The sequence below is a fragment of the Rana temporaria genome, chromosome 1, assembly GCF_905171775.1.
Source record: "Rana temporaria chromosome 1, aRanTem1.1, whole genome shotgun sequence".
Lineage (NCBI taxonomy): Eukaryota > Metazoa > Chordata > Amphibia > Anura > Ranidae > Rana > Rana temporaria.
In genome coordinates this window covers 265,160,970-265,181,372 of record NC_053489.1, presented here as the reverse complement: position 1 = coordinate 265,181,372, position 20,403 = coordinate 265,160,970, and the positions used below count along the sequence as shown (strand labels likewise).

Here is a 20,403-nt window from a genome sequence, read left to right as displayed (position 1 = left end):
ATTGGTGTTTACCAATGAATCCCAATTTTATGAGTTTTTTCTAAGATGTAGTGACACGTCAGTTAGTCTGGATATTAATATTATTTTTACCTACATTATGAACCTCTATGTTGCCAAGCCATATCAATTATATGCTATTATTATACCTACAATGTACTATATTTTACTGTAATTATTGTGCTGACATGCTATATGTGTTGTTCTTGGTGCCAATGAGCCCACATGGTACCACGTTACGTCATTATTATGCTATTCACCTATGTGCAATAAATTGTATTATTGATTTTTTACTCAATGGCTACAAATGGTGTTACTGTGCTACATTTTTGGTTCTTGGTTATTATTTCCTACCCACCAGACACACTTTGACGTGTTCCCTCCTTGGCTGCTTGATTCATACAAAGTCCCCCATGTTCTTTTCTCCTTCAATGTATCGGGGATGGAGGCTATTGTTTGTCTATATATGAACATAGCCTCATATAAAGTCCCATTTAGTTTAGCCTAGGCCCAGCATCTGCCTTTACACGCACATGAAATTTAATGGCATCCCAGTCTTAGTCCATAGAATTCAATATTGAGTTGGCCCTTCCTTTGCAGCTATAACAGCTATGACTCTTCTGGGAAAGCTGTCCACAAGGTTTAGGAATGTGCCTATAAGAATGTTTGATCATTCTTCCAGAAGCGCACTGATGTGGACGAGATTAGGCATTGATGTGGATGTGAAGGCCTGGCTCGCAGTCTCTGCTCTAATTCATCCCAAAGATGTTCTATGGGGTTGAGGTCAGGACTCTTAGCAGTCCAGTCAAGTTCCTCCACCCCAAACATGCTCATCAAATGTCTTTATGGACCTTGCTTAGTGCCCTGGTGTGCAGTCATGTTGGAACAGGAATCCCCAAACTGTTCCCACAAAGTTAGGAGTATGAAATTGTCCAAAATTTCTTGGTATGCTGATGCCTTAAGAGTTCCCTTTACTGGAACTAATGGGCCAAACCCAACCCCTAAAAAACAACCCCACACCATAACCCCCCTCCACCAAATTATTTGGACCAGTGCACAAAGCAAGGTTTATAAAAGACATGGATGAGCGAGTTTGGGGTGGAGGAACTTGACTGGCCTGCACAGAGTTCTGACCTCAACCCGATAGAACACCTTTGGGATGAATTAGAGCGGAGACTGCGAACCAGGTCTTCTTGTCTACATCAGTGCCTGACCTCACAAATGCGCTTCTGGAAGAATGGTTTAAACAATCCCATAGACACACTCCTAAACCTTGTGGACAGCCTTTCCAGAAGAGTTGAAGCTTTTAGAAAAAAAAAAAAAAAAAACAGCTGCCACTGGTCATAACTGATCACATGTGCAGCACCATGGCAAATAAAACAGAAGCAGCTTCCTTGGCTGTAAGGGTTGGCCTCTACAAACTCAGCAGTGCCTAAAAATGCCTAAAATTGGGAGCAACTGAGCATGTGCAGAGCAGGGTGAGACAGTGTATTACTCGATTTTAAACAGTATAGGCACTTATATTTAATGTTTTACATTACAATGTTTTACATTGCTATACCTGCAAAAGAGGCCAGCCTGATGTGATCTTAATTTTCGGACTAAAGTTCCACTTTGATTTAAAAAAAGCAAGATATAATATATTGGCAGATGTAATGACAGTTCCATACCAATAACTGCGGATCTGATTCTAAATGGCAGCAGATATATACTTAAAAGAAGAGTGTGTATTCTTACATTTCCTGTTGCAATGTCCTTGAGAGCCCACAAGGAAACTAAACATTCAGAGAGTGTTGGGTCCTCTGCAGCTCTCACTGGTTACCACTGCTGACCTCCACATCACTAGTGTATCCTGTAAAATGTGAAGGTCAGCATGAGAACCCAATGAGAGCTGCAGAGGACCCAGAAGTTCAACAGTCATATAAGTGTCGGTATCAGAGTGGCAGCAGGAAATGAATGAGCATGTATAGTTTTCTTTTACAGGTATGCATTTTTTAAAACACGAGTATAGCAAAAGTCACTTTAATACAGAGAGGATTATGCAAGGTTTAGGACTAAAATAGTCTAATCTATCTTAATTAAATTTCAAATCAATGTGTATGTAATCTAGGGAGTGATAAAGTAAATAAGCTTTTCTTTTTTTTTGTTAAAAGGATGCATTTTTCCCACACCACCAGAATAATTACTGTGTATACAAAAAAATCTAATAGTAGCTTTAGTGCAGTAAAATACTGTAATTATTCTTATTCTAGCAGTTATTTTATATCCGAGATAGAAAACAAATATGATGTGTAAACAAAAGGCTGCAGACAGTACATTGTGGATATAATTCAAAGGACAACAGGTGTAAGTTTTAAAAAGCGAACAACAGTAAATTGCCCAATAGAGGGTCTGAAAATCCGACATAATTTCAATATGTTTTCACCTAAAATGTATTTAATATCCTCAATAAAATAGTATTTTTCAAATGCAAGAAATCTAAAAAATTTGATAGAGAAGTGTTAGAACTTTGGCAAAATTATACTGATGATACCTAAAATGAAATAGAGGAGACATCTTTCAAAGGGTACACTTGCTGTGGTATTTCTGTTATTTCCTCCCACTTTGGAAGTTTTTCTTTCACTTCCTGTACCATCTCTAGGGCAGGAAGATAAATCTCCCAAAAGAGACACAGAGAGTGAAAACAAAATGTTTATGTCATTAGTACATTGTATATCCCTTTATGTTGTAAATGTTAACCACTTAAGGACTGACTCACGTGGATATACGTTGGACAGAATGGCACCGACAGGTAAATCGATGTATATTTACGTCAGTTTGAATTTCCCGCCGTGCCGCCTGCCGCAAGCTCAGTGAATGTGCCCGCAGGACCCGTGAACTTGATGTCCGCCGTCGCCGTTGTCCTGCAATCGGGTCACAGAGCTGAAGAACGGGGAGATGGCAGTGTAAAGACAGCATCTCCCTGTTCTGCCTAGTGACATGTCTCTGATCGCCCCCTAACAGTTAGAATCAATCCCTAGGACACACTTAACCCCTTCCTCGCCCCCTAGCGGTTAACCTCTTTACTGACAGTCACATTTACACAGTAACCAGTGCGTTTTTATAGCACTCATCGCTGTATAAATGAATGGTCCTAAAATAGCGCCAAAAGTGTCCGATGTGTCCGCCATAATGTCGCAGTCATGATAAAAATTGCTGATCGCCGCCATTACTAGTAAAAAAAAAAATATTAATAAAAATGCTATAAAACTACCCCCTATTTTGTAGACGCTATGACTTTTGCGCAAACCAATCAATAAACACTTATTGCGTTTTTTTTTACCAAAAATATGTAGAAGAATACGTATTGATGTAAACTGAGGAAAAAAAATATTTTTATAGATTTTTTTGGGGATATTTATTATAGCAAAAAGTAAAAAATACTGCTTTTTAAAAAAAATTGTCGCTCTATTTTTGTTTATAGCGCAAAAAATTGAAACCGCAGAGGTGATCAAATACTACCAAAAGAAAGCTCTATTTGTGGGAAAAAAAGGACGTCAATTTTGTTTGGGAGCCATGTCGCAATTGTCAGTTAAAGCGGCGCAGTGCCGAATCGCAAAAAGTGGCCTGGTCATTTGGCAGCCAAATGGTCCGGGGATGAAGTGGTTAAGGTGTCCATCTAATCGTTTTTTTAAACTATCAACGCTCCCTGATGATACCACTGCTTGTATTCAACATCCTAACTGCTCTGACAGTAAAGAACCCTCTACACAGTTTAAGGTTAAACCACTTCTCTTCCAATTTCGGTGAATGGCCACATGTCTTTTTAAATTCCTTTTCACTGAAAAGTTTTTCCCCTATGCTAGGGTCACCAGTACAATATTTGTACATGGCTATCATATCCCCTCTCAAGCGTCTCTTTTCCAGAGAGAATAAGTTCAATGCTTATAGTCTTTCCCCATAGCGGAGATCCTCTAGTCCCTTTATTAGCTTTTTTGCCCTTCTCTGGACTCGCTCCAGTTCCAGCACATCCTTCTTGAGGACTGGTGCCCAGAACTGGATGACATACTCAAGATGCAGCCGGACCAGAGTCTTGTAGAGTGGGAGAATTATCATTTTTATCTCTGGAGCTAATCCCCTTTTTAATGCATACTAATATTCTGCTGACTTTGCCTAGATTTCCCCTAGCGAGTAACTTCATATTTTTAGAACCTAAATGCATTACTTTACATTTTTCAACGTTAAACCTAATTTTTCATGTAGTTGCCCACCCTATTATTTTATTTAGGTCTTCTTGGAAGGTTTCCACATCCTGTGCAGATGTTTTGGCCCTGCTTAACGTTGTATCATCCGAAAAATATTGTGATAGAGCTATTTATCCCATCCTCTATATTATTTATGAATAAATAAAACAGAATAGGTCCCAGAATGGATCCTTAGGGGACCCCACTTACCACTCCGGACCATTCAGAGTAATTTCTATTTATCACCACCCTGTGAACCCTCTCCTGTAGCCAGTTTTCAATCCAGGTACAATACGCACTCTATGATCCATTCCGACAGACCTCAGTTTGTAAAGTAGATTTTTGTGGGGAACTCTATAAAATGCATTTGCAAAATCCAGATACTCCATATCCACAAGCCACCCTTTATCTAGATGGCAGTTCACTTCTTCATAGAACGTTAATGGATTGGTCTAACAAGAACGATTCTTCATGAATCCATGCTCATTACTACTAATGATACTGTTTTCGTTACTAAAGTCTTAGATATAGTCCTTTATCATCCCCTTCAATAGTTTGCAGCCTATTGATGATGCTAACTGGCCTGTAGTTTCCAGTTTTTATATAATTTTTTGAGGCAGATAGAGCTTCATTTTGGTCATATTTAATAATATATATATATATATATATATATATATATATATATATATATATATATATATATATATATACATATATATATAAGAAAAAAATGGTTTCCTCTATTTCCTGTTAAAAAAAAAAGCCCCCCCAATTTATTTATTTTTGGAAAGTAGACACCCCAAGGTCATCTCGTTTTTGGCAACATTTTGGGGAAATTAATAAACATGCCAGTACTAAGGACGTTAAACATGAAGTTTGGTAATGGTAATGGATATCATAGACATGAGAAACCATCGGGTGGTAATGTGGAGAAAGAAAAGGGGTAAACTGTGCCACAGCCTGTTTAACCTCTTGCCAACCAGCCGCCGTCATTATACTGTGGCAGGTCGGCACGATCCTGCGAGCCGTCATAGCTGTACATCGGCTCCTTTAAGCGGGATAGCAGGCGAGCACGAGCGATCACGGGCACAAGAGGCAGAACAGGGACGTCCCTGCCAGTGACATTTATACAGTAATCAGTGCATTTTGTATAGTCACTTTGTATTGGCCAATGGTCCCAAAAATGTGTCAAAAGTGTCCGATGTGTCTGCCATAATGTCGCAGTCCCAATAAAAATCACAGATCGCTGCCATTACTAGTAAAAAAAATAATAACACAAATGCTATAAATCTATCCCCTATTTTGTAGACCCTATGACTTTTGCGCAAACCAATCAATATACGCTTATTGCAATTTTTATTACTAAACATATGTAGAAGAATTAAAAAAAAAAAAGTTATAGGGCCTACAAAATAGGGGACAGAATTATGACATTTTTTTTATTCTTTTTTTTTTACTAGCTGTAGCTGCTGATCAATTCCAATCTGTCCAATCATAACTACTGATCTCTTTTCTTCCTCTGCTGTAAGGGGAAGGGGAGGGATCAGCAATGTAAACAGTACCATGTGATCGCTGTGGTTACCTATCAGGGAGATCACATGGTACCAAGCCTCTGCTTGGTACAGTGTCTCTTTGTACCTAGCCATCTGATGGCTGGGTATAAAGCGGTCACTTGAAGATCAGCTGCCCGACGGCTATTTATCCAGTGCCGTTCATAAACAGCAGGGCCACTGCTCCATTGTTGATAGATGTACATTGGGTTAAATACACAATGTATTCCTTTAAATATTATAGTGCATCATTTTCAAAAAAGCAAGCATAATATTTTTTTATAATATATAATTAACGCGACAACATAAAAGATTGTCAATGTTATTCTATTTTTCCTACTATAAAGCACATGAACACCTCATCAGAAATTACTTTATCATGGTTCATAAATGTTTTTTTTTTCCTTCTTATAGCTCCCCTACACATAATTTGGATGTGAGACCATGACGTTTGAAGTTGTAGTTATTGACGTTGCCCGTATCAGAGGACTATGGGAAACCCGTGTAAAAAAATATAAAGAGAGATGTAAAAAAGAGAAGGAAAGGATAGAAACAAGTGCACTGCAAAAGTAAGTGTACTATTATTATGCGTATAAATACAATAAATTGACCTTACCTCCTTAAACACGGTAAGAGAGGCGCACAACTGTTATTTGAGCAAAGTCCAGGTTTGGCAAAATATGTGTACAGTAATAGATCATGTTTTTATTTCACTACTTAAAGTGTTACTAAACCCAGGACCCTGCATTCACTATATCTGGTCTCCCACAGAACACAGGACATGGAAATGCAATAGTTTTAGTAAATATAAACAGCAAAATATATTTTTTCATCAGCAGTTAGATGTGACTTGTATCAGTGTCTGGTTAAAGCTTGTAGGAGGAGTTTTTGTTCCCCCCTGACCCTCAGTCTAGACAGTGCTGATTGACCCTGATTGGCTCCCAAGAACAAAATAATTCTCTAGCAATACACACCAAACTGAGCATGTGCAGCCTGACTCCTAATGCTCTGTTCTATCAGGAGATGGGTTGGAGTCAGTTAAAGAAGAGGAGGATCAGAGAGACAAGCTGAAACTGCCTTTTTACACAATGCAGAGGATTAACCCCCTTAGGTTCCATTCCCACCCCTCCCGAAAAATTTAAAGCCAGCAGCTACAAATACTGCAGCTGCTGACTTTGAATATATGGACACTTACCTGTTCAGGGAGACCGAGATGTCGGCACCCCAAATGATCTTCGGATCGGCTGTTGGGTGCAGCCGCCGCCATTCCTGGTAAGTGAACAAAGCAGTGAAGTATTTCGGCTTCACAGCCGGTTCCCTACTGCCCATGCGCAAAGCATGCTGAGCTTTCTAATAAATATTATTTTTTAAGCATGAAAGCACCTGAAAAGCACCTCAGTATGAAAGGGGCTTGATGTATAAAAGTGATAATGTGTTACACATACACAGATCTGTAATCACGGGACAGTGGTATTTTTTACAATCTTTAAGTGAACCCCAACCCCCCCCCCCCCCCCAGTAGGCCAATCATCACTTCCATGGAGAGTCTAACCAATTGCCTTTGCCAGTATGTGGACTATATCTCTTCCCTCCGACATGAGAGGTTCTTTGCAGTTCTTGGATATTTTTGGGGGATATACCTGGGTTTCATCCTACCATTGGGTATACCTGGATAATAACCCTCTTCACAAGATACCTTTATCCCTAATGAGATTGGTCTCTCTCTCCTCTGCCATTTCCTTACTACTTATTCTGATCTTCATCATACTCAGGCACATTTTATCTTGGATTGCATACAGTTTTGCCTTGAGCATAACTATTTCATTTTTGAAAACAAATACTATATTCAACTACAAGGCACTTCTATGGGTATGAGTTTTGCGCCCAGCTATGCCAACCTGACTATTGGCCACTGGGAGGAATTCCACATTTGGAAAAACAACCCAATACTATTGGTTTGTCTAACACTTATGTTTGGGGCTCTGTCACATGGTATTTTTTGGATCTAGAATCGAGCCATGAGGATGGGGGATTATACAGTCATACATAAATATCAGTTCACCCAAAATGGCTATCCCCAGGGTTAGAGACACTCCATAGTCAAGCATTGTTCATGGTCTTCCCCAAAATGGACACTGCAGGTCAGCATTGCAGGCAATTCATTTAAGCCTCCTTTTGTCACAGGTAAAGAGCATCTGAAGTCACTAGCAAACCTGGCTACACAAGTGCAATGGGGCTGATTTACTAAAGTCGAATAGTATATTCACTTTGGAAAGGAATTTGCACTTTGTAAGGGAATTTTCCCCAGAGCTTAGTAATTGTGGTGACATTCAACTTTGCAAAGAATTAATTATCACTTGTAAGGAAAATTACAAATAACAGGATTTTTGCTTGGGCTTGATTGGATGATAGAAGTCAACAAGGCTTCACCTCATTCACTAAATTGAAAAGTGCAACTTCCCTTCCAAACTAAACAGCCTATTTGCCAGATATCCAGAACCGAGTATGAACATCTGTTTCCTCAAATTGCTATAAATAGCAGATGGGAACCTTGGCTGTCAAAATGACAAGTCAGTAACAGAAAGACCATTTTACAAAAGTATATGTAAAAAAAAAAATATATATTAGTTATTTAACAATAAAAAAAAATATTAAAACATACAACTTTATGCACTTTATGTGGTGGAGGTTCAAAAGTCTGTCTTGGTGTTGAGAAGGACCACTGATGCCGCGTACACACGGTCTTTTTTTTGTGATGAAAAAAAAACAAAATTTTTAAAAACGTCATTTAAAATGACCGTGAGTGGGGAAAACTTTGTTTTATGTCTTCTGAAAAACGACAACAAAAAAAATTCGAACATGCTTCAATTTTTTATGTCGTTTTTCAAAACGTTGTTTTTTGTGTCATAAAAAATTACCGTGTGTGGGCTAAAACGACGTTTAAAACTACGTATTTAAACCCGCGCATGCTCAGAAGCAAGTTATGACGGGAGCTTAAATGGAACAGAGTGCCGCCGTACGTGCTGAACGTAACCGCGCTTTGCTAGAGCATTTTGAAAAAACAATGGTGTGTAGGCAACGTCGTTTTTTAAAATGAAGTTTGAAAAACGTCGTTTTTTTTCATGAGAAAAAACAAAGTTTTTTTGAAAGACAAAAAACGACCGTGTGTACGCGGCATCAGATTCACGCCCTTGTGGTTTATGGACTAGCTTAGATTACACGGTGTCATATATACACCAATCATTCATATATGGACTATTGGTTCCTTTTTTTCCATGTATTCACTTATATGTTTTATATATATATTTTTACTTATTTGCTTTTAGATACTTTTATGTCTGAGTGAGTTTCTCATGCTTTGATTATTTATATTCAATTAATTTTTACTTTTGCAATTTAGGCTAACTTTCACATGAAAGCAAAACTAAACTCTCTATAATTTTCAGCCAAGAAAGCTGCCATCTTGGCCTCTGTTTGAGCTACAGCTGCCATCATCCAATCATGTGCTAGCAAAAAAATGTTTTTAAAAATGTCCTTACACATGATTGTGTTTTATTTGTAAATTAAAATGTTACCCCATTCACTAAACAGGAAACATTCCTGTGTAACTTCCCTTGCAAAGTGAACAACATATTTGTGTTTAGTAAATCAACCAATATGTGAGCTTTCCTTTTTTTAATGGATGTCGTTGAAGACATGACCCAGCCTGTAACTGTCTCTGTTCTGCTAGACTGGCTATTTATGGATTGATCTGAAGCAGGTGTAATGTCATATACATATCCCTTTGTTTCCTAGAGGCTAATATAAAGATAGACTGTAGTTATATTTTAAAATACATTTTAGCATTTTTTAAATTCATATTTAAAGTGATTCTAAAGCAAACCATTTAAAAAAAGAAAAAGCATGTTATACTTACCTGCTCTGTGCAGTGGTTTTGCCTCCAGTAGAAAGCCTTTTGCTATGGAAGCACTCGAGCAGGCTTGCTCCCGAGCTGTGCTCTCTGTGTGTCAATTCACACACAGAGCATGGCACAGCCTTGTCCCCCAATCCCTTCTTATTGGCTCACTGGTTGTGATTGACAGTAGCATGAGCCATTGAAAAGATAGCACCAGAAGTAAGAGACCTGGGAGAGCTGCTGCTCTCATGCACATAGCTGGATCGAGATGGGGCTCAGGTAATTTTAAAGGGGTTGTAAAGGATTTTTTTTTTCATAATAAGCATCCTTTACCTGCAGACATTCCTCTTTTCCCTTCCTCATTGTTCGTTTTTGCTCAGAAGTTGCTCTATTTCTTCTCTGTTCTGTTCACTTCCTGCTGGGAGGCTTTACTGCGGTGGCCAGTAACGTGCTCACCCCCTCCTGGGAACTACATCTGTGCGGCAGGACGCTCTCTACGTGTTAGAGACTTCAAGGAGGTGTGAATTACTGGGCGTGCCGCAATTCATACTGGGAAATGTAGTTCTTACATGAACGAGCGATGCAAACCAGGAAGTAAATGAGAGAACAGAAACTAGAACGCCGGAGGTGATATAGATGAAGGAATTTAATAGATATTTACTTGTTTTTTAACAGAATCATTACACTATTCTGTCTGTCTACCTTGCAGACATGAATTTTAGGCAAAAAAAAAAAATTTCCTTTACAACTCCTTTAAGCAAAGGCTGGGGGGAGCTGCACCCAGAAGGTTATTTTACCTTAAAAAATAAGTATGGGAAGTTTTTTGGGGGGAATCATACTTACTTAGGTGGATGCAACATTGATACGATGCTGCATCTGTCCCCCAGCGTCTCTAAGACTGAGGCAAACACTGGCGATCGCTCAATTCTCAGAGAGTTCACTGGAGCACTGGGTTGTGGAGGGGGCAGAAGCGGCCAGCTCAGGCTTTATATCGGCTCACTGAGAGGCTGAGCCGGGTGCTGGTCTAGGCATATGGTCGTGATCTTTCCCAATCTTGGACCAGCTCTGTGACATCAGCTGACAGCAAGCTTCAGCCCCCTGTCTGCTGAAAACGGGTCACATAAGTGCAAAATTAACTGCACTCCTGTGATCCACAGGAGAAGTAAAGTCAAACAAGCTTTGGCTGTACTTCTCATGTAATGCATAAAATGCATTAAGGTAAAAAACCTTAAAGCCTTTAGAACCACTTTAACTAAGTTAAAAGTGTGTATATTAAACATGCCTACATTTCTGCTTTAAAATAATATTTTGTGTGTGTGTGACTAGACAGACAATAAATAAATAAATAGTGCAGCGCAAATACATAAATCTAAAAATACAAATTATAATACAATTTAATAAATAGAGTCCATAAAGTGCAAAGTGATAAAAGTGCTCCAAAAAACACAATAGTGATAAATAGTGCAGAAATCTTCATCAGATCTGTGACCCATAGGACAGGATTATCCTCCACCAAGGCTAATGGATGGCCTCTCACCTCAACACTTCGACCTGTGGCTAGGTCAAAAGGCAAAAAACATATCCTCCAAAGAATAAATGATCATCAGCTTTCATGGGCTCAACTCCAAAACGTCCACCAGATGGAACCAGCAAGCAATAAGCAACACTCTCCCATAAATCATGCAATGGACCGGAAAAGAGTAAAAACAATCTAAGTGCTCTCCGCTTAAAAAGTTTATTTAAAACAAAAACAAGAATAAAAACCACTCACATTATCCTGCACTCTAAGGCGAGTGCAGGGATGACAGCTAGTACCGGAGCTCAGCGTCCGGATCAATGGATACAGCGTGTGAAGGTCTCTGTGAGGCAAACGCGGGTGACGTTGACGTAGCTCCTCCCCCTCGTACGCGTTACGTCCCAGTGTGGGCGGGACTTCATCAGCGTGGGGCGGGGATCAACGTGAACGTCCCGCAGCACAATATATACGATGCAGTTGCCATAGCAGCACCAACAAGGGCCTATTAACTAGCGCCATCTTGTTTTATATCTAATCGTTGAGAAGTGTATTGGGGATTATGTTGTAATATTGATATCTGAATTTTATTTGGATGCTATTAAATTTTTTATTTAATATTTACATTCAAATGCTTATTTAGCTTTAACTGCCCTTGTATTGTATAAATGTTGACGCAGTTATATATTGTGAATATGTGATGTTAAGTATGGTTTTAAGTGAGGTAAAAGCTGATGACGTCTTTTTAATTTTAATCCTTTATTAATTTGTGTTATTTTAAATTTGATTGCCTGATTACTGTCCTTTAGGATTTAAGTATCCTCTGTCTGGTGTTTTGTTTATATACACAAGATGGCGCTAATCATAGGCTATCTTTTTATTTTTTAATTATATTGCCCAATGTAACTTTGCTCCTTAGGTTTTAATATCACCTTATGTCTGGTGTTTTGCTTTGCAAACACAAGATGGCGCTAGTTAATAGGCCCTTGTTGGTGCTGCTATGGCAACTGCATCGTATATATTGTGCTGCGGGACGTTCACGTTGATCCCCGCCCCGCGCTGATGAAGTCCCGCCCACACTGGGACGTAACGCGTACGAGGGGGAGGAGCTACGTCAACGTCACCCGCGTTTGCCTCACAGAGACCTTCACACGCTGTATCCATTGATCCGGACGCTGAGCTCCGGTACTAGCTGTCATCCCTGCACTTGGCTTAGAGTGCAGGATAATGTGAGTGGTTTTTATTCTTGTTTTTGTTTTAAATAAACTTTTTAAGCGGAGAGCACTTAGATTGTTTTTACTCTTTTCCGGTCCATTGCATGATTTATGGGAGAGTGTTGCTTATTGCTTGCTGGTTCCATCTGGTGGACGTTTTGGAGTTGAGCCCATGAAAGCTGATGATCATTTATTCTTTGGAGGATATGTTTTTTGCCTTTTGACCTAGCCACAGGTCGAAGTGTTGAGGTGAGAGGCCATCCATTAGCCTTGGTGGAGGATAATCCTGTCCTATGGGTCACAGATCTGATGAAGATTTCTGCACTATTTATCACTATTGTGTTTTTCGTAGCAATTTTATCACTTTGCACTTTATGGACTCTATTTATTAAATTGTATTATAATTTGTATTTTTAGATTTATGTATTTGCGCTGCACTATTTATTTATTTATTCACTTTGAGATATTTTTTGGATTATATCTGCAGTGCTGGCTTGCAATTTAGTTTTATTTATCTATTTTCCAGCGCTGAATCACTTTATTACTTTGACTAGACAGACAACCAGATACTCATACCATCAATTTAACATTAAAACTGAACTTCGGGCACAAAAAAATGTATTTAAATATTTTCCTCAATAATCACAAGACCATTCTTTTAAGAGCAAGCACTCAGACACACACAATAATCCACGCACATTTCCCTACATATGAATACCATTTTTGTAATGTAAAGGGACATAATAATGTTACAACAGTATCCAAAATAAGAAGCCAAGCAACACTCTCAATTTGTCAAACATAAAATGACAACTAAATCCAGAGTTTGACATGCCTGTAGTTGAGTTGTGAGGAGTAAGAGCAGAGGAAAGCTGCAAGGAAATGATATTCTCACTGCCAAGAATATTGGAAAATTACCCTTTGCCTATCATGGAAACGGTCTATTTTTACAGAGAAGTAAAAAGATGAAGCACCGAAAGAAACAAACATTTTTCTTTATAAGTCTAATATTTCATCATTGTTTACACATTCATCAAAATAATTTTCAAAATATACATGGAAATATATTTTAATGCATGTATAATGCTTGGAAATAATCTGATATGACTTTGGATATGTTTGTAAATGTATAAGTTGGAAATGATTGTAGCAGTTAACCTTGGGACACCACAGTTAAATAAAAAATGACCAGGCTTGTTGAAAATGCTTGAATTCCCTAATGTTTTCAAATGTCAAGTCATGTGCCATTACTCAGAGCCTGCAGCATATTGTATGCATCAGTACTAAATATCCTGAATTGCGAATGGTCACGTGAATGAAACTGAACTTTGTTACAACATTAAATAATTCACAATCAAATAAAAAAAAATATATATATATGTTTCAAGCTGACCACGCAACTTATTATCTTACTGTACAATTACCTTTAAAATGTATCAACAACTATATAATGTGAGATTGGATGGATTATTTTAGTAGGCCTTTAGGTAGACACTAAGGGCCAGATTCACAAAAGAGATACGACGGCGTATCTCCTGATACGCCGTTGTATCTCTGTTTCTATCTATGCGACTGATTCATAGAATCAGTTACACATAGATATCCATAAGATCCGACAGGTGTAATTGTTTTACACTGTCGGATCTTAGGATGCAGTACCGCGGCCGCCGCTGGGGGGAGTTTGCGTCGTAAACCAGCGTCGGGTATGCAAATTAGGAGTTACGGCGATCCACGATGGATTTTCGCGTTCGCTACGTCGCCGCTAGTCTAGTTTCCCGTCGCAAAGTTAGTCGTCGTTTTGGGTGCCCTAACTTTACACAGCAATCGTATTGATGTATAAAGTATGGCCATCGTTCCCACGTCGAAATTTAAAAATGAACGTCGTTTGCGTAAGCCGACCGGAAATACGGAATTACGCTATGCGCGTTGCCGTTCGAAAAAATGACGTCACTGCGCGCAAAGCATGACGGGAATTGCGAAACGGAGCATGCGCAGTAGGTCCGGCGCGGGAGCGCTCCTAATTTAAATGGCACACGCCCATTTAAATTACGCGGGCTTACGCCGGAGGCTGCCAGCGTAGTTTTCATCGCAAGTGCTTTGTGAATCAGGCACTTGCGATGAAAACTTGCGGCGGTGTAACGTATCTACGATACATTACGCCGCCGCGATTCTACGTGAATCTGGCCCATAATAGCTGTTACTAAACCTGAAGGATATTGTACAATACATAGGTGCTATATGTTTGATTGCTTTTGGCACCGCTCAAACTAGAGGTGAAAGCATATCCTTGTGTCCCAGAACATGGGGTGCAGGCATGTCCTAATACCAATCCAAGGGGTTAGTAAAAGTAAAGAGGAAAGGATCACACAATAAACAGCAGCCTCAGCCTACGTGTCTCCACCAAACCATACACCGACGTTTATGGTTTAGTGGAGACATGTAGGCCAAGGCGACTGTTTATCGTTAAGGCCCGGTTCACACTGATGCACTGTGAATTTGGTCCATTTTTTGTCCATTCTAAAGGTGCAAATTTTAACGCAAATTTCAGGAGTAGGACATAGCTGCGATTAATGTTCTAGCCAATGAAATCATAGTGTTAACTTCCTGTGTACTTCCTGTTTTTTTGTGGAGAATCGCGTGGTGGAATTCGCACATATGTGAACCATCATTGCGATTCCAGAACAATTTACACTAATTTCTATGGAGACTAAATTCGCAACGCAACGCAGTAAAGTTGGACGAGACCCTTTTTTTATTGCATTCGTAGAGGAATCGCAAAGCATATATGTGAACGACCGTCATTGAAAACAATGACTTTAGGGATGACATGCAAATTCAAAGTGTTTTTGACGCATTACATTCGTTATGAACTCGCACAAGTGTGAACCGGGCCTTATTCACCTGGACTGGTTGGGAGTAGCGGTGATCCAATCCTCTTTACACAGATGCTAAAGTCAGAATATTACAATTGTTGTTATTTGTAAAGTTACATTTGTTAGTAGAATTTATCACTTTTTATCACTTTTTTAAATATTACCAGTAATTGTCACAGCTCCATCCAATGGTAATAGAGAACATTGATCAGGGGGCATTACAATTAGCAGGCTCAGGATCATGACGGAAGGGGATCATGAACTAGAGTATTATTTATAACACTTATTTCCCTACAAACCACCCAACTTTTTGACACGTGAAAGAGGGATATTTAGGCACAAAGTATGTAGGCAAAAGACACACCTACCCCTGGTAACATTAGGAAATAACAAGGAAAGACACAGCCTCATATTCAGACACAGAAGGGAAAGTGAAAGTAAAAATATCACAACTATGGTGTTGATGTGAGTAAAATAAGTCCCATTGTTGGTATCTATAGAATAAAATGAATGCCAATCATTGGTGTCAGTGGCAAAATATAAATCCCAACGTCATTGTGGTATTGGGATAAAATAAACCTCATTGTTGGTGTCAGAGGATTATTATGCCTTGTTCACACCATGTGCAGAGAAATGGAATTTTCAGCACCTGTCTCTTTAAGGGCACATGTGTATTGTTCACACCACAACACTGGTGTCATGTGCATATTTTTTCTGTGCAGAAGAAAAACTCACGTGACAACAACCTTGTGGTATGAATAGGGCACATAGAAAACAACTGTTTTCATGGTGCCCTTGCAGAGACAGGTGCAAAAAAAACTCATGCCTTAAATAAACCTCATTATTGATATTAGTGGTATAGCAAAATAGGTCCCATTGTTGGCGTCAGTAGAATGTCATAAGCCACATATTTTTATCATCATTAGGTGTCAGCAGGAACAAATCTAACCTGAAGCTGTTGGTATCAGTTGGAGTATTCACCTTAACCTCTTCCTGCCCAGCCCTGGCATCGGTACTTCTGGGGGGCAGGAAGGATCGGCTATCATGTAACCACTGCGATTGGTTATCACAGTGGTCACATGATCGTTAGCTGGTCCTGCCAGATACCGATAATTAGTGGGGACTGAGACCTGTGTTTGACAGCTTAATCTCTGTGCTGGGAGTATGTTGTGAACACACTCTAAGCACAGTGTAATAGCTCTGGTGAACGGGAGTGAACCACAACTGCGGCTAGCAAGGAACTTCAATGTACTTCTGTATGTGAGAATTCAGTATTGGACCCCAAGCGTCACTCCACACAAACAGGAGTTTGGGGGCTCTCCATCATCATCTCTCTCTCACGTAGCAGATCTTCCTAAAGCACCACAAGTAAAACATGTGCTACTTATCCGTTTGAAGGGCTTGAGACAAGGGATTCCATAGTGTAGGGTGTCAGCAAGGAATTCCTCTTAGGTCACCAGCAGGAATGGTTGTCTGGAGGTAGATAGCATGATAGCTATATTGGCATGGAGATTCCTGGTAAGGTTGATCTGTAGCGTGGAGAGCGCTGGCAGCAGGATTGTAGCATGACCGAGCTACGGCTGAAATAATAGAATGGCGTGTATCATACATGCCGTTCTGTTTATAGTAGAACAGCATGTGTGCCGAATGCAGCTGATTGCATTCGGCACTTCCGCGTTCCAGGCTGGAACGCACACTGCGGCAGGCGATGATGTCATTGCGCGGTCGCCGCGCTCCAGCGTGGAACACATTACGGCGCTAGGCGCCGATTACACACAGAAACATCAGATGCCCAGTGTACATACAGTATGCAACATGTGGGCGATATGGGCGATAAAGCCCATATGTGTTATGTGGATGGCAACAGGAGAAAAAAATATGGAAAGACTAGTTAATCACATTATTTAGTGTGATATTTGGAAGTATTTAGTGTAGTATAACATATTTCATAGTTAAAGCAGAAGTCCAGCCAAATACCAACTAAGCTCCCATGATTGGTTCCCAGCGTCGGCTTTAGTGTAGAAGAGAGACAGCCAACAACGGATGCCCCATAGTGTCTATGGGTGACATCATCGCATAGGCATTGCAGCTGTTCTTGACAATCTCTCCTCTTCACTGAAGGTGGTTGCTGTCGAGATCATGTGACCAGAGTGGAGCACCTTCAGAATAGGTAAGTATACACATCTAAACTTTACAGGTTAGTTAGTATAAGGCTTAGAATGGAGGTGGGAGCAGGTTTAAGCTTAGACAGTATTTGAATGGACTTCTACTTTAATATTCTATAACTATCTTTTAGAACATTAGATCAAAAACAAGGACAACTGAAGAGGAAAGATGGATAAAGAGATTTGGTTGCAAGAGAGGGATAGATCAACTTAGGAACAGCTGGGAGCTATGCCACTGATGCAGTGTTGATATCAAACAATGAATCATGTGCAGTATAACTTAAAAACATATATATTTTTTTTTAATTTTACAGAAGAAAATAGTACTAATTTATTAAATCAACCTCTAGGATGTTGTGTGATATACAAATTGCTCATTAAAGCACTATACTATACATTCAATTAAAATGCATCTGATTGTGCTGCATATATATTTATTTTAATGCAATAATGCTTTCATAAACTTATGCTGCTTCAGAGATAACTTATCTAGCCAACAAATGGGCTTATAAAATCATTTTACCATGGCAAAAGCAGACAAGAATTAAAAAATAAACAATATGGTGCATCAGCCGAGATTTATAAGCATAACCTAATTGTTACATATTATGAAACATACTGTATAACATGCTTAAAAGAAACTATACAGATCAATGATTTGCCGGTAGCAAACAACTGCTTAGCTTTCAATTGAAAGTTTCTTTTTTGGACAGAACATCAGAGAGCTCATGCTCTAGGGAGGGATTGTGCTGTAGGCAATAAATGTTTTAAAGGAAAGCTGAAATTAAAATAAAATTATCTTCAGTTCTAAATAGTAGAGGTGTCCTAGTTGCTAGTTTGTCATGTTATTATTATTTTTTTTCTATGGCTTTAGATCTTTTTAAAGCTTCTGCTGCAACACTAAAATTGCATTAATACTACATAAATTATACAAACTTTTCCACAGTATTTGCCATGCAATATTTCTGAGACAGATTAATATCTGTTCTTGAGAATGACAAGTCCCTCAGGGTCAACATGAAAGATTGTCCTAAAACACCATAAAATATTCTATCTGGAGGTTTCCAAGCTGACATGAGGGTGAAGAAGATTAGATGTGAAAATCAAATATTCTTAAGCATATTAGTTTTTTAATGGGAGCTTTCCTGTTCATTTTTTAACACACAGGGAAATAGCCTTAGACATAAATAATATTAGGCAATAGGAATGATAAATTGAACTTCTATATATAAAACAACATTGATCTGAAAATATCTTCACTTTCACCCTTGCATATAGATGTGACAGCTAAATGTATAACTAGGATTTAGTTGACCATTTCCAATATACTGACCAAAATTATTGCAGCAATTTATTTTCTTGGATGGAAATATTCAGCATGAAAATGATGCTAAAACAGTGCACTGTATTACTAAACAAATCCCCTTTATGACAGGTACGCTGAGTAGAGATACCTGAGCACTATGAAATGCAGACTCTGCACTATAACTATTCAGAATATATATCTCTGAAGATGAAAGCTCAGTCTCACACATTAAACAGAATTTATTATTAAAAGATTGCCATTGTGAAATGAGCCTTCAACCTTTTAAGTGCAGGCCAAGGTAGACAGTATATATATATATATATATATATATATATATATATATATATATACATACACTGTAGCGCCTGGTTACTTAAAAGTACCGGTGCTAGTTAAATTTAGAGTGGGATCAGAGTGTTAACTGACTCTGATCCAATTATTATGTTCAAAACTAGGTCTCTGTCTCAGCTTGGCTGTGGGCTGTCTATTGTTGCTGGGGTGTAGTTCCCACCCCAGGGTGATGGGTGGCAGCAGTGGAGTCGAGGTTTGGGTGCTCTTTCCCAACAGCCTATCAGGAGGGGTTTTCCTTGCTGTGCATGCTAGGGGAGGGTATTTATGTGACAGACGTCATTTGGTCTGGGTTCTTCTTCAAGTGCGGCACCCACCTTTAGGGTAACTGCATCATGGCGCCCCGGCGAAAAATGGCCTTCCAGGCCGGGGTGCACGTGCCACACGGTGTTCCTGGTTCTGGGACCATGTTGGTCCGGAACAACTGAGCTGTGGCGGGGAGCCCAGTAGTCGACTGGGTTCCCAATTCTGAAGATCCCAAGAGAGATAGCTGTTCGGTGGGGAGTCCATCTGAGGAGAGCCAATGAGAGGCTGGCGATCCAATAGGGTCTCGACAAACCACCGGGGACCATTGGGGGTCGGACACTGAGAGGCTGGTCACCTTTCAGTCGGTATGTGAAACTATCTGAAGGAGATCCAGGCGCAATTCTATCAGAAGGAGGATCATCTCCGTAATTATAATCACAGGGAGGGCCTGTGGCAGAGGCTTTTCCCTGAGCCCAATTCAGGAGGGTCTGTGGCAGAGACTTTTCCTTCAAGTTCCGAGTGATACTCTAGCTGCCAGGTCAGTGAGAGAGGCTTGTCCAGGTACGCTATACCCACTCCAGCTAGAGTGGCAAAGAAAACAAAGTATTGTTGGAAGCAGGACTGTTTCCCTGTTGTTACGCCTGAGTCTGCTATTTCTCCTTCTACTTCATCTCTACTCTTCATCACAAGTTTTAATGTTTTTACCCGGCTGGGTAATAAAGAGCACAGAAAAAGACACCTGTCGTGGAAGTTCCATTACTGCTATATTCACTATACACCCCTAGGACGGCGAAGGAGCCACGAGGTAACGTGCCACCCAAAACAAACCAGCATCTCCTTTAGGGGTAGTGCTACATATATATAGCAACTACTTTTAGGGGGTTAATGTTTTAATGTGAACCTAACCTTGTCTAAGGTAAAACAGTGCTGGGGCCTATGTGTTAATCCATAAATGAATTCCTTGGGTTATTGGGAGCATGGGCTGTATATGGAGTTTCAATTCCTGCTTGTTTATATCTAGGCAAAACTATTTAAAGTGTATGTCCAGACAAAACTTTTTTTTTTTTTTTGCA

General features: G+C 39.5%; 1 protein-coding gene across 1 annotated transcript in view; it reads left to right on the top strand.

The window, feature by feature from the left end:
• The window catches only part of LRRC2 (leucine rich repeat containing 2), a 270,174-nt gene that overhangs the window by 54,340 nt on the left and 195,431 nt on the right, over positions 1 to 20,403 (top strand). The window contains exon 2 of the mRNA XM_040355283.1: positions 6,185 to 6,339. Coding sequence (XP_040211217.1) covers positions 6,215 to 6,339 — 125 coding nt within the window. The 5' untranslated portion in view covers positions 6,185 to 6,214. The remainder of the gene's footprint in view (positions 1 to 6,184; positions 6,340 to 20,403) is intronic.